General features: G+C 61.6%; 1 protein-coding gene across 2 annotated transcripts; it reads right to left on the bottom strand.

The window, feature by feature from the left end:
- Positions 1–1,780: 1,780 nt before the first annotated feature.
- On the bottom strand, positions 1,781–20,448 carry JUP (junction plakoglobin). 2 transcript variants are annotated; one of them, XM_030966139.1, is made up of 15 exons: positions 20,387–20,448; positions 11,094–11,326; positions 9,896–10,149; positions 8,428–8,666; positions 7,347–7,548; positions 6,814–6,958; positions 6,363–6,466; positions 5,103–5,441; positions 4,550–4,705; positions 4,308–4,427; positions 4,006–4,156; positions 3,792–3,913; positions 3,526–3,565; positions 2,825–2,992; positions 1,781–2,640 (listed from the first exon to the last, which is right to left on the bottom strand). In XM_030966139.1, the coding sequence occupies exons 2-14, from the start codon at positions 11,317–11,319 to the stop codon at positions 2,847–2,849; spliced, it is 2,244 nt and encodes a 747-aa protein (XP_030821999.1). In that variant the 5' UTR covers positions 11,320–11,326; positions 20,387–20,448; the 3' UTR covers positions 1,781–2,640; positions 2,825–2,846. The 2 variants fall into 2 exon arrangements, with proteins under 2 accessions (XP_030821999.1, XP_030822000.1); XM_030966140.1 differs by having other exon boundaries at positions 20,346–20,428.
- Positions 20,449–21,124: the final 676 nt, after the last annotated feature.

Here is a 21,124-nt window from a genome sequence, read left to right as displayed (position 1 = left end):
CTGGCACTGCGACCACCAGACCTGGGGGCCTCCCAGAAAGCAGCTCCCCAGCCCCAAACCCTCCGACCCTGCTGTCCCCAGGGAAGGAGCGGGACCCACCGTGCGGAGGTGCCGCGCTGCCGCTGGCTGCGGGGAGGGAGCGCGGCCGGTGAGTCAGCTCAGCCGGGGCTGCCAGAGCCCTGCGTCTGCTTTTGGCCCAGCTCCTGCACGTACATTCACTCTCCCCGGGGGAAGCCTTGCTCAGACACGTGCGGAGCAGCTCCCATCACCCGCTGCTCCCAGAGCCCCCCGCTCCCACCGACCCCGGACCCCACTGTCCGCCCTCCACCGGCGTTTGATGAGCCGGGACCTGCCCCGGGAGCTGGGCGAGGGCAGGACGGGGGTCCCGGGCAGCGATGGGACCCGGGCCAGGAGGAGCAAGGTCCTGGCTCAGGCCGGCCCAGGTACCTGTGCAGACTCGCTCCCTGCCCTGCCCTGCCCCATGCCGTCCTGCACCTCCTGCCCGGGCACCTCCCGAGGAGCGCCGTGAGAAGGGCAGAGATGAGGCAAATTCTCCCGGGGCTGCGGCAGCAGCCCTCAAATTCTCCGGGGAACGGAGGGGACCGGCTGGGCACGGCCCGGGGATTTGGGGTGCCCGGAGGCAGCGTGGGGAACGCGGGACACCGTGAGAACCGGAGGCAGAGCGCGCCCCGTGACAGTGGAGGTGGAGCGGGACACCCGGGAGCCCAGGGCACCGGGAGTGCGGGACGTGCCGGGTTTGGGTGCAGGGATCCCGAGGAGGGAGATCCGCACACACGCTGGGCGCTGCTCCCGGCGCGGCGGCGGCTGCGGAGCCATCGGAGCCATCGGACACCGCTCCCGGCCCCGCCGACAATGGAAGCCGCTCCCGGCAGGTGCGGAGAGCAGCCGAGGATGCCGGGACCCCTAGTTCGTACCTCCCTGAGGACCCCGCAAGCACCTCCGGTTGCTCTGGTCCAGGTGTCCTCTGGCTCCACTTTCCACCCCAAAATCCCGCACATGCCCCTGGCAGCTCTGCGCAGGGGGACTGGGGATCTCGGGATGTGCATTCCTGCCCATGGCTCCAGGAGGGCTGCAGGACCCGACCCTTCCTAGGGCAGATGTTCTGGGGCATCTCCAGAGCGCTGGCACTTTGGGGACAGCCAGCTCTGACAGCAGAAACATCCCTGTGACCCACAGCAGGGCTCCACGAGGTGGGGTCCAGGCTCAGCACAGCCAAACCCCCATCCCAGGCACACAGGGCTGGAGCCAAGGCCTGTCACCGATTGTCTCCTGCTCTGGCAGCAGCTGCAGCAGGCCAGGGGCTGTCTGGCCCCCATCCCATGAGCCACCCCAACCCCATGGCCCTCGGGAAGTGCCCTGGGTTCTGCCGGGACTGCCCGGAAAGCAGCTGTTGTTTTGCTCACTGCAGGTCCTGGCACGGGCTGTGGCAGGAAGCAGCTCCATTTCCCTGAGCACTGGGGTTGGCTGTGGCCACAGCACCGAGCTCAGGCAGGCAGGATGTTCCCCCCAGTCCCACTTCCCAGGCCGGCTCCTGCTGCTTTGTCCCCGCTTGCTCCTGTCCCGAGCACGGCACATGAACCCCAGTGTCCTGCCGTGCTCTGTGGCAGCCTGGGCCCACATCCAGGCAAAGCAGGTGCCAAGCATGGGAATGAGCTCTCCAGGATCACTCTGGCCCATGGAGGGACTCACCAGAGGGTGAGAGCTGTGCCTTCCCCTGTTTTGCCCCAAGGGACCGTCCCCAGCCGACAGAAGAACAAGCTCAGGGCAGCACGGGGCTGCAGGGGTTATTTTATTCTTTGCTTTGGTCTATACAAAAACAACTTACAGAAATAATAAAATCTTCCATTCCTGACCCACACTCCAGTAGCTGTCCATCCCTTTCCAGCTGGAGTGTTAAACCACCATCAGATCTAAAGCCTCTTTTAAAAAATGCGTTAGATAAGGGAGGAGGGGACGGAAACACACCACTCACCAAAGAGAAGGGAAAGGGGTTAAAATGTGCAACAAAGATCAGTACAAGGACACAGTTCCTAATGCTGGAGTCACTCCTCTATGGGGACTGACAGGATAGGGACACAGAGTCAGCTCCCAGCGGCTGATGGGAAAGAATTAAACCTCAGACACCCCGAAGGTCCTGGGACACGGACCCTTTGCTTTCAGCAAACTGGATTGGCCTCATTCAGCTGGGGTTCGCAGGAAGCAAAGGGTTTTTCCATGTCAGATTCCTCTCCTAGAACACTAACACGCAGAACAAATCGTGGGGAAGTTAGAAAGCACAAACTTAAAGACGGCAAAAGCCGTTGGCACCATATTAAAAATAAAAAAGAAATATATATTCATAGAAAAGACTATTTTGCCAATGAAAGATCACTAACGGTGCAAGGTTTGTGTTTTAAAGCTTCAGAAACAGTATCTTGGATGCTGGATGTGGCAGTAGGTGCTCGAAGCAGTCCCAGGAGGAAGGACCTTCTCCACAGACCCACAGCGAAGAAAACAAATCGAAAAATAAAACCTCTCGTGGGAATGGAAAAGTTTTGTCTTCTCAGGCACTTCTGTCTCCCAAGTCCTTCTCGCGAATGCTCAGCTCTGGGGCCACCCTCTTCTGCATGGAGAGAACACCTGCAGTGGCAGAGAACTCCTGTCACCCACCGAGGGGGGATTTGGGAGCAGAGCATGGGACCCCCTGGGCCCACAGCTGATGGGGACATTGATCCATGACAGAGCCAGGGACCCCGTGGTGGCACCAGGGTGGCAGGTGCCACCAGGCAGCCCTGCCACAGGTGCCAGGGGTGCTGGCAGGTACCTGGTGTGGGGCTGTGGGCGGGTTAGGCGAGCATGTGGTCAGCGAAGGGCGCTCGGACACCGTCGCTGTAGGCATCCATGGGGTAGTCCCCGTCCATGTCCATGTGCATGTCCATGGGGTCCAGGGGGATGTCACCCGAGTACATGGGGCGGTAACCAGGGTCCAGCTCTGCAGGGAAAGAGTGTGGCAACCTCAGCTCCCATCAGATCTCAGCCACCTCCTTGTTCCCCCCACCCAGGGCAGCATGTGGTGCTGTAAAAGTGTCCCACCATCCCCTAGCCCAAGGGTACGAGCTGTGTGTGCTCCCTCTATGGGGACTGGCAGGATAGGGACACAAAATCATTTCCCAGATGGGAAAGAACTAAACCTCAGACACCCCGAAGGTCCTGGGACATGGACCCTTTGCTTTCAGCAAACTGGATTGGCCTCATTCAGTTGGGGTTCGCAGGAAGCAAAGGGTTTTTCCACGTCAGATTCCTCTCCTAGAACACTAACACGCAGAACAAATCGTGGGGAAGTTAGAAAGCACAAACTTTCTAAGCTGAGCATCCCACTCAATCCCTGCCAGACTGGGCTGGCTCTTGACTGACAGCCACATGAGAAAGGTTTTAAAACCAGCCTGGCTTAGTGACACGAGGCAGCTGCCCCTCCCAGACCCCAGCCCATGGGGACCCTGCAAGGAGGGCTGGTGCCATACTCACCATCTGAGTAGGGCTCGTTGATGGGGATCATGCTCTGAGCCTAGGGAAGAAGATGGCACAGTTGAAGGGACTGATGTCCACGATGCTCAGGGGCCATGTGGTGGCAAGCCCTGCCCCAGGAGCTGAGGCCACAGCCCATCTGCCTCCCACCCCGCACTGTCTGACAGCCCCTCCTGTTCGAGCTCTGGTTGGAGGTGCTGCCAACAGCTTTTGGAAGCAGCACGGGGCCATCCCCAGGGAAATCCAGATCTGGTTGGGATGCTCACCGCTTCCCAGGCTGCTGGGTCATGCTTGAAGAGGGAGTTGGTGAGCTCCACGGAGACGCGTTTCCTGTAGTCAGGGTTCTTGTCCTCCGAGATGCGGAAGAGCACAGCGGCCGCGTAGGTGGCTGTAGGGACAGCCAGAGCCTCAGCTCCTGCTGCCACGCAGCATCGGCACCACGAGAGTCCCCAGCACAGCCCCTGGTGTGACAGCACTCACCTGTGCCCTCATTCCTGGAGTGCAGCAGCTCCATCAGGGGAGCTGAGGCCCCCTCAGCATCGATGGCATCTGCTGCCTCCTTGTCCTGGGCCAGCTCGCAGAGCACGCCGGCTGCCACGCGCTGGATGTTCTCCACCGGCGAGTACAGGAGCTGTCGGGAGAGATCAGCAGCTGTGTGAAGCAGCCTGCAAGGAGCCCCCGTGCTCTGGGCACATCGTGATGCGTGGGGCCAGCAGCCCAGGGTGCAGCTCCCCGTGCAGGCTGGGCAGGGGGTGGCCCAGGGCAGCCCCTGTGTCCCTGACCTGCACGAAGAGGGGGATGGTGTTGAGGCGGAAGATCTCCATGCGGTTCATGGGGTCTCGGGCCAGGATGTGCAGTGCCCCCGTGCAACCCTCCACAATCTCCTCCATCTTCACTCCATCCTGCCAGGGAACAAGAGCTCAGACAGAGCCCTCACACCAGGGCACAGCCACAGGGTATCCCCAGGGACGGGCTGGGTTTTGGGGTGCCAGGCTGTGCTGGGGGCACAGGGGTGGGTGCTCACTGTGTAGGGCTGTTGTGTGCCAGCAGCTGCGTGTCTCTGGGCGTCCTGGTGAGCCTTGACCAGCAGCTGGACCAGGCGGGGGATGACAGCAGCCTCCTGCAGCGGGGCGTGGTTGGCCGGACACAGGGCCAGGTTGCGGATCAGGCCTATGGTAGCCTGGAGAGGAGGAGGAAGGAGCCATTTGTCCCAACTGTGCATCAGAACAGTGTGTGTTCCCCCAGAGACACACTGGCTGCACCCCTCCCCATGTGTCCCACCCCATCCCCTCTGTGGTGCAGCTGACTCAGCCTCCCACTGCCCTGGATCCACCCTCTCCCCAAGCTGAGCTCCAATTCCAATGAGCAGCAGGCACAAGCCACTTCCTCCATCAGCTGCTGCCAGGACATGACCCACCAGGAGCAGGGCTGTGGCAGCAGCAGCCACCATCACTCTGTGCACAGCACCAGCTGCTGCCCCCCTCAGCACCCCATCCCACCACAGAGCAGCAGCCAGGAGCCCTCTCCAGCCCAGGCACCAGCCTCCTCCTGCCCACACCACCTCTCTGGCCCCTCACCTTCACCAGTGGCCACTGGTTGGGCTGGTTGAGGAGCTTGACAATGGCGGGGATGCCGTAGTTGAGGCGCACGGAGTTCTGGGCCATCTCAGCCTCGGGGTGCCGGCTGGTGAGGTGCCTCAGGGCACACACAGCTGGCTCGGTGATGTCCTCCTTGTCACCCGCCCGCAGGATGGTGTGGATCAGGGCCTCCACCCCATTGGACTGCGTCACCAGGGTCTTGTTCTTGCTGTTGTTGCAGGTCAGGTTGGAGAGGGTGCCAGTGGCACAGGTCAGCACGTTCACATCATCAGAGCTCAGCTGGTTCACCAGGATCTTGAGGACACCGTCCAGGCCCTCCTGCAGGGGTGGGGATGGGAGGTGGGAGCAGCACACACAGCCAGACCCAGTTCCAGCCCCACAGCAGGCAGTGATGGGGGGGCCACAGTGCTCCTGACTCCCACACAGCTCCTTTTCCATCCCCCCCATGGCTCCTTTTCAATCCTCCACAGCTGGAGCTGCTCCTTCACAGTGAGCCCCAGCCACTCTAACATGTGCAGTTTCACTCAGAGTTTAATGTCTCCTGCTGGAATCACACTTCTGATGCCCCTGCCAGCACTCCCCACACAGTGATGGAGTGACCCCAGTCCTGGCTGTGCTGGCCAGCAGCCAGCAGCAGGTCAGGAAAGAGTTAAAGAGCCATCACCACATCCTCCTTCAACCCTTCAGTCATCAGAGCCAGGGATGGTTCCATGACAGCCAAAATAGTTTCCAGGCTGCATCAGAGCTAATCCACATGGAACGGCCCCAGCAGATGGGAAAACTCATCAGGAAGCAGCAAAGGGCTGGGAGAGCAGACCCAGAGCAGGGCTGGGGTCACCTCTGCACAGGCTGTGGGCACAACAGCCTTGGCAGCAGCTCTGCCAGCAGCTCCCCCAGGAGCTGGGCAGGCAGCCAGCCCAGGACAGGCTGATGGAGCTCCTGAGCCAAAACAAACTCTGGTGGCACTGCTGAGTGACCGTGGTGGCCTTGGCCCAGCGCTGGGGACACGCAGGAGTGCTGGCAGCCAGCTGGCACGGGCAAGTGAGCAGCACTGGGATGCAGGGCAAGCCCTGCTGCTGGGTAACTTGGGCACAGCAGGGCATCCCCTCACCCTGCCAGGCACATGGAACAGGGAACACAAGGCTTTGGACTCAGCCTGGCACGAGCCACCCAGCACCTGGCATGGACACGGCTCCAAAATGTGGCACCAAAGCACAGCCAGGGGTCCTGCGGTCTCACCTGCTTGGTTGCCACGTCAGAAAGGTTCCTCAGGGTCCACAGGCAGTTCTGGACCAGCCTGGGGCTGGAGCTGGTCAGGTGCTTGCCCAGTGCCTGCATGCCACCTGCAGGGAAGGGGACAGTCCTGTGAGCAGCCCTGGCCATCCCAGCAGGAGGAGCAGCAGCAGGGCTGGGTGGGCTGGGCTGATGCTCCTGCACACAGAGCAGCCTCATGGCTCAACAGAGGCCAAATGTGGTGTGTGAAGAGCTCTTGGACAGCCAGGATGGATCCTGCCCACACAGGAACATGCCTAAGAGGCCTGCAGAGCAGGAATCCAGGCCAGCACAGGCTTCCCTTGGCTGTGCAGATCTGTGCCCATCCCACAGCCATGCAGGAGGACACCTCCTCAGCCACATCACCCGGCCACCACCATTCCCCCTCCTCCTGTGGCTGTGCCCCAGCCTCTCTTACCAGCCTCAACGATGGCAGGTTTGTTGCTGGGACACACGGACAGCACCTTGAGCACTCGGCTCGTGGTCCAGAGCAGCTTCTCGTAGTTGTAGCTGCGCATGATCTGCACCAGGGCCTGGGGTCCCCCGTTGGCCAGAATAATCAGCTGCAAGACACAATCCCAGAATGGGTTGGGTTGGAAGGCACCTTAAAGGCCATCCAGTTCCACCCTCCACCACAGGCAGCAGCACATTCTGCTAGACAAGGTGGCTCCAGGCCCTGCCCAACCTGATCCTGAACACTTTCAGGGATGGGACATCAAGAAGAATGGAGGTTTGGGGTGTAGGACTCCCTTTCCAGATTCCCCAGCTCATGCCAGGACACAAACCAGGCAGAGCTCCAGCCCCTTGGCATACAGGAATGCTCTGGCCACATCACCAGGGATGCATGAGATGGTGGGGTCTCCACCACTGCCTCCTGCACATCTTTTAGGTGCAAAGTTGGGCAACCACCCCCCTCCTGCCTTCCCCACACCTCTGGGATCCCCAGCCCACCTTGCTCTCCTGGTTCCCATAGGCCAGAAGCTGGAGGCAGTCAGTGGTGATGGCCAGGAACTTGGGGTTGTTCTTGTTCAGCAGGGGGACCATCTTCTGCAGCCCGTCAGCCAAACGCACGGCCATCTTGGCCCCCTCCTGGTACAGCAGCAGGTTGTGCAGGGTGGTGATGGCGTAGAAGAGAACAGACTCCACGGGTGAGCTGTGGGAGGGCAGCACACTCCACGTCAGGGCAGGAACTACACCACACTCACAGCAGGCTGCAGCAGAGCCCCCAGGGCTGCCCCGAGCCCAGCACCCACCAGCACCCCAGGGAATGGACACCTCAGAGCCTGAGCCCCATCTCTGTGGCCAGTGTGGGTGAGGCAGCCACTCCCCTCCTCCTGCCTCCATGCAGGCTCCATACACAGCAAACCCCAGGGGTTTTCACAGGTTCACGCTCTCCCACTGCTTTGGTGAGCAGGAGGACCCACACTGAGGGCAGCATGAGCCCTCCCTTTCTCTGCCCCCATCCCAGGAGGAGCTGCCAGGCTCTGCCATCCCCCCTGGCATCCCCACCACTGTAGCAGGCACAGGGCCTGCAAGGGCCCCCTGGTGTGCAGAAGCCTAAGATAGGAAATGCCAAGACATGGTGAATGGGCTAGAAGCCCCTCTTCCACCTTTTGGAGCCCCTGCTTATCTCTCTGTAACCCCATAGGTCACTTTCCTTTAACCCTTGCCATTGGACAATTTCTGATACCCCTGTACCCCATATAAAGAGCTGTTTTAGCCCAGCTCTGGCCAGAAGAGCTGTCACTGGGAACCTCCACAGAGGAATCAATAAAGACATCGCTGTGGAACCCCACACAGACCTCTCCTCTCTCTCCCTGTGTCTGCCTGCCTGGGCACCTAGCAAGCTGAAGAGCAGAAATCACAATGAGCTGATAATCACTAAAGAGCTGATCTCACTTAAGCTTGCTAAGGTTGCCTGCAGCTGAGAACTGCTTGGGAGCTCAGGCAGTCTCAAACAGTACAGTCCCAAACAGGACTGTGCTACCCAGGACACCCCAAACCCATCAAAAGGCTTTACACCACCAGGTACCTCAGCATCCTGACGAGGGCTGGGATGCCACCCGACTTGAAGATGGAGAGCAGGCCCTCGCGGTGGTGGGAGAGGTTGTGCAGGATGCTGGTGGTGCAGCGGGCGGTGTCCAGGTCGCTGGTGCTCTGCATGGTGCGCACCACGGCCGCCACGATCTGCGGCGACTGCATCAGCGCGCGGCGCGACGCCTCCTTCTTGGACAGCTGGTTCACGATCATGGCTGCCTTGCTGACAACCACCTGGAGGGAGAGGCTTGCGGTGTGATGTCGTGGTTTGCCTCAGATACCCCGGGTTTCTCCCTGAAGGTTCCTTCCCCAGGTGTGTCAGTCACCTCTCCTTTCCCCTCCCAGCGCTGTCTGTCAGTCCTGGCATTCCAGAAGGGCATCGAGTGATTGGGAGATTCAAGGATGCCCTCTACCCCTGGAGGGGCATTGGGCCATCCAGGTGTCATTTATCTCTTGAGACCTCTCCTGTACCTGGTTGGTGGTCCCCTGTGTTCCTTCCCTGCCCCTCTCCCCAGGGTTCAAAGGAGCAGCAACCACGGGCTCAGGGAGTTCTGTTGGAGCTGGTGCTGCATTCAGAGGCCTGTGGGCCACAATAAAGCTCTGGATCCAAACCCTCCATCAGAACCGACTCCTTTCCTTCACCATCGCCTTAAAGCTTCTCCACCAGAGGTAAACCTGAGCTCCTGCATGTCTGGGTAAACAATTCTCCAAATCACTTGTCTCCAAGCACCCAGCTGCAGCATCCAGCTTAGCCAATGGTGTCTCTGAGGTGAAATCAGCACAGTTGCAGCCTTTCGGTCAAGCAGCAAGGGCCAGACAAGCCCAGGCACATCCAGCTATATTAGTAGTTATTCCAATAGGAGAGGAACTGGCGTGTGGGAAGGGGTCCCACAGCAAGGACAGGGGGTGAGGTGACGTGGCTGGGCAGGGTGGGCTCAGTCCTGGAGCAGGGCAGAGGCAAGCAGGAGTTTGGCCAAGAGGAAGGAGACAGACATGACCACAGAGCCCCACAGGGACAGGAGCCCATCAGTGTCACAGACACATTTTATGAAAAATCCCTTTGTCAGGATCTTTTCTCCCGAGAAGCTGAGAAGCTTCAGCTTCTCCATGTTTTGCTGCTTTGGAATGTGATTTGGAGAATTGTTTACCCAGCATGAGAAATTGTTCTTACTTGATGACCAATGACAGCCACCTGTGTCGAGGCTGTGAGCAGTCACAAGATTTTATTATCATTCCATTCTTTTCCTTGCTAGCCTTCTGATGAAATCCTTTCTTCTATTCTTTAGTATAGTTTTAATATATCACTTTCTTTTAATGTAATATATATCACAAAATAATAAATCAGCCTTCTGAAACATGGAGTCAAGATTCTCATCTCTTCCCTTACCCTGGGACCCCTGTGAACTCCACCACACATCAGTGCAGCAGCTGAAGGGACAAACACAGCAAACACAGCTCCTTACCGGGTCCTCGTCGTTGAGCAGCTTGGTGAGCTCTGGGATGGCACGTGTGGCCAGCTCAGCATCATCCTGGTAGTTGATAAGGTGCACGATGGCTGACTTCAGCATCTGGGAGGGCTCTGCCAGGCGCTGCACGTTGGTCTGCTGCCCCTCCAGCTGGGTGGTGATGAGAAGCGAGCGGTCCTCCACCGTCTCGGGGTACATGGCAGCCCGGACACGCTGGGCACGGGTCATGGCCAGCTGAGCCTCCATGTCCGCTGCAGGGGGGGACAGGGAGGCAGCGTGAGCCTCTCTCCAAGGAGCGCTCCCAGCCCTGCTTCCCAAACCCAACGAGATGAGCAACAGCTTAGCGCAGAGACACCGGCCACATCAGCAGTCCCCGCGCGTTCTGCGCAGAGCTGGAGCTTCAAAGCGTAAACAGATCCGGCAGCACAGAGATAAGACAACACTCAATTAGGCAGCATGATGGGGCAGTTGTCACACAAGGCCCATTAATTAAAAAATTAAGGATATTTGCAACTTGGGACTAGCTGGCACTGGAAAAAAGGAGAACACTGAGGCCTTGCCCATGGAGGATGCTGAGCCGTGATACTGTGGTAGCCACCCATGGTCCCCACCTCTGCACCACAAGGACAGCACAGGGTCCTGTAGGGAGCTCTGGTTCCCATGGGAGCTGTCAATAAACCTGCTGCTGACAGGGAACTGCAGAGCCAAGCAGAGCAAACCAGTCTCTTTGAGGGGATAGAGCTGGGGGAAGCATCTCCTTCACCCCAGGCTGTGGCTCCACATCGTCCTCGCCTCAGCGGGAGAAGCCGTGGCACTGGCACGGCGCTATGGCACACGCTGGCAGCTCTGGCAGCCACAGTGGGACAGGTTTCCCAGCAGGCAGACAGGCAGTGGAGCAGGTGGCAGATCCGTGGGATGGGATCAGCTGTTCCCATCTCGAGCCAACCCGCTGGCACGCTCGGATGTGCGCGCAGCTCAGCTGCAGCGCGGGCTGACCACGCGCCGCCCCTGCGCCAGAGCCTCTCAGTGCTGGGGAGGAGGACAGGAGGAAGCATATTTTAGGCAGCAACAACTCCCAGGGTGTGGAAGCCAGCATGGAGGAGTACCCAGAAGCAGCGTGGCTGCGGGGGAGGAAGAGGAAGGCAGGAGCTGAGCAGCTGAGCCTGCGGATTTGCCAGGCCTCACAGCCCCTTACCTTGTGCTTGGCTCTGGCTCTGGCTCCCTCCCTGGCAGTAACTCGTGGTGGTTGTCTTCTTGATGGTGTACTGCTTCCCATACATCTCGTCATCATCCCCCAGGCACTTGCTGCTGACCGAGGGCACCTGTGTGTTGACACCGGAGTGGATGCCGGAGTCGTAGGTGTAGGTCTGCTGCCACTCCGTCACCTTGATCGGCTGCTCCATCATGTTCATCACCTCCATGGCTGCTCTGCGGGGTGGGCAGGGCAGATGTTACACCTCCAGGTAGCCTCAGGACCCTCCTGCCCCTCTCCTGGTCCCAATGGCACAGCAGGCCCCGCTCAGCAGCCAGCCCTGCGCAGATGGAGCCGATCCCTATCTGCCCTCCTCCCCCACTGGAGATGAAAGGCGGCACCGCGATGACGAACCCAAAGCTCAGCACTTTGCTGCTCGTGTTCAGACATGAACGGCAGCTGCGTCTCGCAGAGCTGTGTCTCACCACTGCCACGGCCAAGGTGGGGCAGGCTCTGCCCAGCACCATCTCCAGGGTCCCATGAGCTTTTTTAAGACCCTTTCCAGAGACACAACCTGCAAAGAGCTGGGGACATGCCAGGAGCTCCAAGCTCCATATGGCTGGAGCTCCAAGCATAAAATGAACTTTTTTAGAAGCTTCCTGGGACACTCCTAAAGCACCTAAAAATAGGCAGGCAAAGCCACTGGCTCAGCTCTCCCACAGGCGCCCACAATGTGGGCCGGGCACTCCCCACTCAGTGCCAGGACAGGGCAGCCCGGCACATCCCAACACTCAGGACAAACCAGCCAAGGCTGCTGGGAGCAGGGCTGGGATTTCCTTGTCTTTAATTTGGAGATACAGGAGGAGGGAGGATGGCTCATGGATTAATGCCTGAGCTCACTCAGGGCTGTGAGTCACCAGCCCTGCATCCAGGCCCCCGGCACGACCAGGAGGGATGGAGGCAGGCGGGAAGGGAGGGTTGGAGGCAGTCAGGGAAGGAGGGATGGAGGCAGCACCCGCCCAGCCCTCCGCTGACCCATCACCCAGCATTCCTATCCCTTCCCGGCCGCGCAGGAGTGGAATGAGTCAGAGTTTCAGAGGCGATAAGCAGCGAAGGGAGCAGCAGCAGCAGCACCCATTCCAAACACCCTAATTACCACCTGCACCAGCCCCGATTCCTGCGCCGGGCTGCATCGGGGCAGCCGCGCATCCCTGGCTCCGCTCCAGCCGCCAGCACCGCGCGGGACCCGCAGGGACCGGCCGGGCTGGGGCGGCAGCCCGGGCCCCAGAACCCTCCCGGGGGAGCGAGAACACGGAGCTGAGCCCCCCGCCAGGCCCGAGGCTGAGTCAGGGCGTCGGGTGGTGGCCGAGGACGCGGCTCCGCGGGGCACGGCGCGCTCGGGCTTGGCGCGGCTCGTCCGGCGCTGCCGGCTGCTCCCAAGGAGCATCCGCCAGCTGAAGGGAGGAACCCCGAGCCCTCTGCACAGGGAGGAACCCCAAACCCTCTGCACAGGGAGCAATTCCAAACCCTCTGCACGGGGAGGAACCCCGAGCCCTCATTCGCAGATGGGAACAGAGCCCCCCACGCGTGTCCCCCCCGGTAGGGCCATCCCGCAACGCCCAGCCCCGGTCCCACCGCCTTCCCGGAGCCGCGGCAGGGCGCTGCTCCTGCCAATGCGATATTTTTTGAGCTGTCAAGCAGCACCGGCAGACTGAGAGCGGCTATAATGGGCTGTGCATCACGCACGGTGGTCAGGAAACGGAGGAGCCGCTAATGGAGGGCGGCGGAGGCAGAGCTGCGGTGCCTGAGCAGTGGGGCAGGACGGTGTGTGACACACGGTGCCAGGGGCCAGAGGAGACCCAGCTCTGCTCCCCACCCCGCGTGGCAGCGGGGATGGGCCGTGAGAGCCCCGGAGCGGAGCTGGGAGTGCCGCACACCCGCGCCCGCGTTGGTATTTGGGAGGGCGGGTCCTTCAGCTGGGTCATCCCGGCCGCGGCGGCAGTCTCTAAATTGTGTTGGGAAACTCGAGAGAAGCAACAGTCGTGCCTTATGAAGTGTGGAGGAGGCAGGCAGGAGAGGCTCTGTGGCACTGGCAGGGCACAGCACCGCGGTGCTGGGTGAGCTGGCACCATCCCACCTGCACAGCAAGGCCACAACAGCCCAGGCAAACACGGGAAAGCTGCCCTGGACAAGGTGGGCAGGGGAGAGCAGAGCTGAGGGCAGTGCAGAGCACACAGCCAGGGCAGGGACCCCAGGCAGCAGCTGACAGATCTGGAAAGGGCTGATGCTGCTGCACCACTGTTGAACAGTGACATCCACTCCACAATTTAGAGGCATCAGACAGGCACTTAATTTTCCAAACCTCCGGGAGCTGGGCTCAGACACCGTACAGAGCCCTGCATTATGCATGAGCCACCCCTTCTGTCTGCACCACAGCACCCAGGGACATCAAAAGCCAGCACAGCTCCTCGAGCTCTGACACGAGCTGCCCCAGACGAGCTCCAAGCAGGAGAGCAGGACCAGGGGCCCCACAGAAGAGACACAGGCACCTGTCCTTCCCCTGAGCATCCCCCCAACAGCATTTGCTCATGGCCACAGGGGCCAGCAAGGCCAGCAGCACCCGAGGTGACAGGGCCAGTGGAGCAAATGCCAGACACTCCTGCTGTGAGCAGTGACATTTTCTGAGCCCTGTGTCAAGCGTGCCCTGCTCATCACTCCATGAGGGGCAGACACTGACACAAGCTTCTCCCCCATCCTCCACAGCCTGGCTCTGTCCTCGGGTGTCCTCTCTCCTCCTCAGCAGGATCAGCAGGAGAGGGGCACCAGGGTGCAGGTTACCCCTGGGTTCAGGAGCCGTTTCCTGGCAGTGTTTCTAGGGAAGTGCTGTAGCAGGAAAGGATCCTAGTGCAGGGTGTTATTTGGGGCACATGTGACAATACCCACACTGAAGGGTCAGCCACGAGCAAGGGGCATGTTTGGGTGGGCTCCAGCCCTCTCACATCAGGCCTGTGGGCAGCCCTTACCTCCCCCAGCAAACTGGTGGAGTGGGAAGGGGAGAACGGTGAGGGCAGAACGAACCCACCAGGCTCACCAGAGCCCCACTCCACACAAGCCTAGACCCCAAGGAAACAGGGTTTGCTCCTCGGAACAGCGAGAAATCCCCCAGGAATCAGTGAGGCAGCTGTGGGGGACTGCTCAGAGGGGCACAACAGGTTTGGGGAGAACCCCCAGCCTACAACTGCACCACAACGGGGAAGGGGCCAAGACACCCGAGGGGCCTCAGCCATGGGAGGCAGGACAGGCAGGGCCTTCAGTCAGTCAAGCAGGGCACTGCCAGGAAGAGGTTAATCCCTCTCCCACCACTTCCCTCAGCCAGGAAGGCAGAGGAAGCTCCCGCAGGCTGTCGGGCACCGGCCAGCAGCTCATCCGCCCCCGGAGCCATTTGATCACCGGCCAAGCAGCACAGCCCCCCGGGACACCGTCTGCAGAGGAAGTCTCTGGCAAACATGCAGCCCCAGGCCTGGCTAGCCCTTCTCACCAGCTGCTGGGAAGCCTTCAGCCTCACCAGGCAGGACACAGCCGGCAGACAGGGCTGAGCTGCCCAGAGCAGCAGCAGGAAAGCAGTGAGTGCTGCTTCATGCAGAAATATCCACTGCTCGGGGGCTTCTCGGCGAGCAGCAGCCCCTGGGGTGAGCAGATGTGATCCCCAGTGTGGGGTCACCCCAAAGGGAGCAGGTGGGGGGCACAGGGCACCCTCACAAGCTCCAGGCACTGGGTCTGAGGGTCAGGGGATGTGAGGGGCAGCCTGAGCCCACCACATGCAGGTCCAGCCTGCCCTCAGCCCAGCATGGAGCAGTGTGGGTGCTCCACAGAGCCCCACCCTTGCTCAACAGTGCTGGGGGGGCCCCTCATGCAGCCCCAGCATGGCAGAGGCTGAGCTCGGTGCTGGGGAGCGTGCGAGTGGCTGCAATTACAGTGGCCAAGGCTTTTAAGGGAAGGGAAGAGGCAGTTAAGGCAGTTCAATAAATGCAGCACAAGAAAAGACTCTATTTTAGAAGCACTTACACTACACACAAGCCATCTCCGGTCCCCCCCTCCCTGAAGCAGCCAGGGATTAGCAACCCAGACAGCCGTGGGCAGCCACAGCACAAGGTCTTCCCACAGACAAGGGCACCCAGAGCCCTATGAGAGTGCACCTTGAAGTCCCCCAGCACCCTGCCCCTGCCCCAAGGTGCTCTGAAGTGACACCAAGGGCTGACAGAGCTGAGGCAGCCGCTAACGAAGGCCCCGCAGCCGCGGCACAAAAGCTTCAGTGGTTTTGAAGAGGATCCTCAGGAACACACAGCGGGAGCAGGCAGAGAAAGGAGCTTGTCAAGACCTCACCAGCATCAATGGGAAGCGTTGGAGTCAGATCCCAGCACCAGGAGCCCTTTCAATGGGGCTTTACAGGGAAGATGAGTGGAAGAATTCAAAGGAGAATGAGAGCAGCTTGAAGTTTAATGAGGAGTAGACAGCGGCGGGGGATCAGCCTCTCGTTAGAGCAGGCAAAACCACCGGCCTGGCCTTGCACACAAAGGAGCCCATGGCCTTTGTGTAGGGATGTACCCTGGTCCAGAATGGCTCCTGGCTGCCCCGCCAGCTCTGGGCACTCAGGAAAGGCAGCAGGGTGCAGGAGCTTCAGATCCAGGCTCCAAACCTTATTTATATTTCAGCTACTGTGATTTTGTTATATTTGAGCTGCTGAATGCCTCATGCAAAGCTCCAGCTCCTCTTGCTGGGGGTGTTGCATCCCCCTGAGCACCAGACCAGGCTCTGGCAGCAAAGCAGCCCCAGAAGGTGGCAACTGTGCCACGACCTGCAGCGCTCAGCTGATGCTCTCCATCAACCCAGACCGTGTCCCCGAAATGCCTCGCCTGCACCTGAATTAACAGCTCCTGACAGCTCCAGCACATGCCAGGCCCAGGCTGTGATGTTTTGGCACTTCACATCACAAACCAACACAGTATTATCCATCAAGTGCTCTCCCGCTGCAAGCGCACGCACAGCACTGAGCGTGACACCCACACCCGGCTCCTGTGCAGGGGCAGGGCCCACAGCAGGACCCTCAGCCCAGGGAAGGCTTTTCCAGGGACATCCACCTGCCCAAGACCCACTGTGGGGTCTCTGGCAGCACATCCTCCTCCCCACATCACTGGTTGTTGGCACAGACACCTCCACCTGCAGCGACACCAGGATCAGGAGGACCCACATGGGCTCATCTCCTCATACTTTGCTAATCTCATTAGAATCATGTCCAGGAAAGATGGGAATTTGCCACTTGTCCATGGAAAGGAGAACTGGCATGGTGAGATTAATCACAATTACTCCATCTGGATAAAAAAACCAAAAACCATTCTTTTGTTTCAATGAGCACAAAGAACAAGTTGTTCTTTAAGAACACTGTAATTGCCGGCTCTGGACCTTGCTGGCTGTTCCCAGCTCCAGCCACAGTGCCCAGGACACAGGGATTGCCACCTGGCCCTGCCATAGGAGCTGGGGCAGCGAGGAGGGGCACAGAGGTGCTGAGCCCCGGCTTAATTTCTCCATCCAGTTGCATTACAGCTGCAAAGTTCAGACGCTTCACAAGAAATTATCACCCACAGCCGTCAGCACCCGGCCTGTCGGAGCAAGTTAATGATTTGTCACCAGGGCTCTGCCCGCGCGTCACCGCGATTACAGCAGCTCTGCCAGCAGCCAAAGGTCTCTCCCCACACACAGAAGAACGCTTTCCATCCAGCCCCCTACCCCAAAAAGCCACACGGGACCCCCAGCACACCCCTCCATGGGGTCTGTGCCCCAGCAGCAGGGCAGCCCCCCGGAGGGCACTGCCACCATCACCCCCTCGCAGGTCTGCTCAGCCAAGCGTGGGATATCGGGAAAACACCGAGCATTCCGTCTCCACCCCGCCAGAAGCTCCTGGTCTGGGAAGGAGGCCCGAGGAGTGGCTGGGAACAGGCGGCGCAGATGGCGCGGGCTGCCCGACAAGCCCCGGCAGCCGCGGCTCGAGGCTCCTGCCCCGCTCCCAAAGCGATTCCCGAGCTCAGAGTCCAAGGCGTGCCAGGATGCCTCCAGGGCCGCCAGCAGCCGCCGCGGAACCCATCGGGGATGGTGGATTTAGAAGGGTATTTCAAACCTCTGCTTAAATAGAAACATCTTCACCTCCCCCCTGCCCAGCCCGCACAGCCATCGACAAACCGGGTGTGGCTGCAAAGCCAGCCCTGCTTAAGCACAGACACGGTGCTGAGGTCAGGTTTTAAGCTTTTTGGGGGAGGGAGTACTTGCACCTTCCCATGCCCTTGTCCATATCTTTGTCAAGTCTGTCCATGAGCAAAGAGGGGTAAAATCAACCCTGCCAGAGCAGAGAATGGGATTCAAGGCACCGATGTCCTCCAGAGCTGCCATCCCCAGCCGTGTCCGTTCTCACAGACCCACCTGGGACACCCCACGGGGCTGAGACTGACCAGCCACCCCCAGCCCTGGGTGCCCACACACCCTGTCTAGGTGGGGAAGCACCACCTGAACCCGGAGTTAGGCTCGTACTGCTGTAACAGACACAACATTTCTTTTTAACTCCTGTTAATTAGAAGCCAGTCTAATTTAAACCTTCAAAACCAGCACAAGCGTCGGTACAGATGCTGCAATTAAAGTTCTGCAAGTTCTCTGCGCAGAGAGAGGCTCCGCTCCCCCAGCCTGCGGAGCGGGGCCAAGGGCAGCTCCTCTCCCAGGCTCTGCCATCTGCGAGCGGCAGCGCGCCCGGCAAAAGCGCCGTCTTAAATCCCGGAGATCTGGAAGTGTGATAAAAAGCCAAATCCCATCAAGCGCTCCCACACCAAACCACAGTCTTGAAGGGAAGCCGTCCTCCCCAGGAACGGGCTGGGCTGCAGGAGCCGTGCAGCTGTACCGCAGTGCCTGCCCGGCTGAGTGAGGCTTTCAGGTGGGGGAAACAAAGGGGTGAGTTAATAGGATTAGGGCAGCGCCGGATGACACACTGAAATGCGGCACCAGGACCAGAGGGGACATCCCTCAATGTCCCCGGCCTGCAGCCCGGCCACGATCCACCCGCGCTACCCCAGGCACGGAGCACAAACTACTCGCACACCCAGCCCCAGGAGACCCCTCCCTGCAGCCCGGCTCGTCTCCCCGGCCCCTCCCGGGGATGAACGCGCTTCCTGGAGCCGGCAAGGACACGGCACATCGCCCAGACAATAGACTGGAACGCCATTGTCTCAGAGAGGGCCCCGCACGGCCGCCCCACCTTTCCCCAGCGCCCTGAGCCCTGGGGACGCGCGTCTGTCCCTGCTCCTGCACAGCGAGCGCAGTGAAAGGAGGGAGAACAACCCTCAGCCACCGCTGCCAGGAGCTCTGCGCGTCCCCGTCCCGATGGCCAACTTGTTTAAGCCAAATTAGCAGTAAAAATGGGTTTTTCATGACACTTCACGGAATTCCTCCAAAACAATGAGAGATAACAGGCTTCAGATGTGCAAACGCAGTTCCAGTGGGTGCCCTGCACCCTTCCAGCCAGCTCCGACACCGACAAGGACACAGAAATGGACCCCTGTAATTTTCTCATCCCTGTTTCCGGCTGGACCGGACACTCCGAGAGCGGAGCCCGGAGCAGCCCCCGCGGACACTGCACCTGCCCTGGCTGCGGCTGCCAGCCCGGAGCAAACGCCCCCGTCACGGCTCCAGCCCCATCCCCGCAGCTGGCGGGGAGACGCTGCACCCCCGGCTCCCCAGCAGCCAACGGCAGACGGACACACCGGAGCTGCGAGCTGCTCGGGGCTGGCACCAGCGCCAAAACCAGCACGACGTGGGCTGGAGCAGGAGGTGAAGCCACTGGGGGAAGCTGTGTCACGGGGCTGTGTCCCCAGCCCCCACCTCCCTTCTGGTATGGGGAAGCTGAAACCAGGCATGGGACTCACCCAGGCACACCAACAGCGTTATGGGGAAGCCGAGGGCGCAGGGACTCCCAGCCTGGCCGGAGAGGGTGCAGGCTGATGGTCCCACACCCGGGCAGGCACAATGGTGGCACAGGTCACCCTGTCCCGTCCCCTCCTGAGCGCTCACGCTCCTCTCCCAGCACACGTTGCTCGTATGACAGCCCACGTTTGCCTTCTCCGGGCAACTCCCAGCAACATTTCAGCATTATCCTTTCATCTGTGCTGTAAACCTGATTAATTAAGCTAATCACTCAGCTAACGCAATTAGAGCGCTCTCTCCTCTCCAAACATCAGACAAACAGCCAAGTTTCGCTCCCCCCGCCGTTTCCCGGTGCGGATGTCCGCTGTCCGGGGCTCAGCTGGGACCCCCTGTGCTCACCGTGCCCTGCACCCCTCACCCGCGGGGGGCTGTCGGGGCGATGCCAGGACCCCCCTGGACCCTCTCAGCCCCCAGACCTCACATGCCAGGCAGTGGGCGAAGCGTAGCCCCGGTCCCACGGGTAGGGACAGCGATGTCGAGGCGATCCGAGGCGGCCTCAAGAGCAGCAGGCGGTGTCCCCAGGTGTGGCTGTGGGCACGGAGCAGCCCGGTTTGCGTAAGAGCCCCGCAGCACCGGGCGAGCGCCATGCCAGGGCCTCGCCCGCCCAGCGGCAGCTCCGGGCGGGGCCGGGGACAGAGTCAGCGCCTCGCACCGGAGCGCGGAGCCGCGACTCGGCACCGGGAAGGGCCGGGACAGCCCGGCTGCCCATGGAGGACCCGCCCAGCTGGTGCCGCGCAGGACCGGCCGAGCTCCCGGGCAGCACACGGGGAGCGCTGCCCCCGACGGCGGCAGCGGGGCCGAGCCGGGACGCCCGGGCGCTGCCCGGCCCGGACAGCCGGCTCCTCCCCGCCCCGAGCGCGGCCGCTCCCCAGCGCCGCGCGGCGGAGTCCGGTGCAGCCCAGCCCGGAACAACCGACAGCCACGGCCCTGGCCCCGTCCCGGCCGCCCCAACTCTGCTCACCGGACCGCTCCCCGCCAGCCCGGTCCTCCGGACCCTCCCCGCTCACCGGAGCGACCCCTGCCCGGTTCCGCCGGCCTATTGCCGCTCACCGCCGGTCCCCCATGCCCGATGCTCGCTGACTCGGCTCCACTCACCGTCGCTCCCGGTGCCCCGCCCCGCTCACCGTCGCTTCCCGCGCCCGGTGCGCCAGTCCCGCTCACCACCGCCGCCACCCGTTCCCAGTGCCCCGGCCACCGTCCCTCCCCGCCCGTTCCCGGTACCGAGACCCCACTCACCGTCCCTCCCCGCCCGATCCCGGTGTCCGAGCCCCGCTCACCGTCGCTCTCCGCCGCCCGCCCGCTCCTGCCCGAACAAAAGGCGAGCAGCGCCCCGCGCCACGCCCCGCCCACCACAGGCCCCGCCCCCGCGCTTCCCCTTCGCTATTGGCTGCCCTGCACGCCCATCAACCCCTGGCCCCGCCAGGCCCCGCCCCCGCCGGACGTGTTTATCCGCTCCCCATTGGCGGGGGCGCGGCCGCCCCGCCCCCTGCCCACAGGTGATTGGACAGCGGGGCGGGGTGGGCGGGGCGCGGCGGCGGCGGAGCAAGGGCGCGACCACGAGGGGACCACCTGGGTGACGTCAGTGGGCGCGGCCAGGTGGGGCCGGGACCCGCCCATGGGCGGGGCCGGGGGCTCGGGGGGACCCCCGGGGCCGTGCGGGACCCCCGGGGCCGTGCGGGGACCCCCGGGGCCGTGCGGGGACCCCCGGGGCCGTGCGGGGAACCCCCGAGGCAGGAGCGCGGGGGCGGCGGGAAGCGGCGCTCGGGAAGGGCTCGGGGCTGCTGGCCCTGTGTCAATCCGGTCCCCGCCGGACCGGTCCAGCCGGGTGCTGCCGCCGCGTCCCGGGCGAAGCCGCCGTCACCCAGTGCCCGAGTCATCCGTTGGATACGTCCCAGCCCACCTCAGGACCCCCAGGTGTGGGGAGCAGGAGGATTGTGCCCCGGTGAGGATGAGGAGGGAGCATCCTGCACCCCCCGCCGCCTGTACGGTTCCCTGGTACGTCTGGCAGCGAGCGC

This window comes from Camarhynchus parvulus, chromosome 27 (assembly GCF_901933205.1).
Source record: "Camarhynchus parvulus chromosome 27, STF_HiC, whole genome shotgun sequence".
NCBI lineage: Eukaryota > Metazoa > Chordata > Aves > Passeriformes > Thraupidae > Camarhynchus > Camarhynchus parvulus.
Note: the sequence above shows the minus strand (reverse complement) of the source record. Positions and strands in the feature narration are given on the sequence as shown.

What these genes read in the sequence shown, in the direction of transcription:
- JUP (XM_030966139.1), bottom strand. Translation starts at nt 11,319, where the DNA reads ATGGAGGTGATGAACATGATGGAGCAGCCGATCAAGGTGACGGAGTGG. An exon ending in GCCCTCGTCAGGATGCTGAG is followed by an intron (nt 7,549 to 8,427) that starts GTACCTGGTGGT and finishes GCCCTCCCACAG; the next exon opens with CTCACCCGTGGAGTCTGTTC. An exon ending in ACCAGTGGCCACTGGTGAAG is followed by an intron (nt 4,706 to 5,102) that starts GTGAGGGGCCAG and finishes CCTCCTCTCCAG; the next exon opens with GCTACCATAGGCCTGATCCG.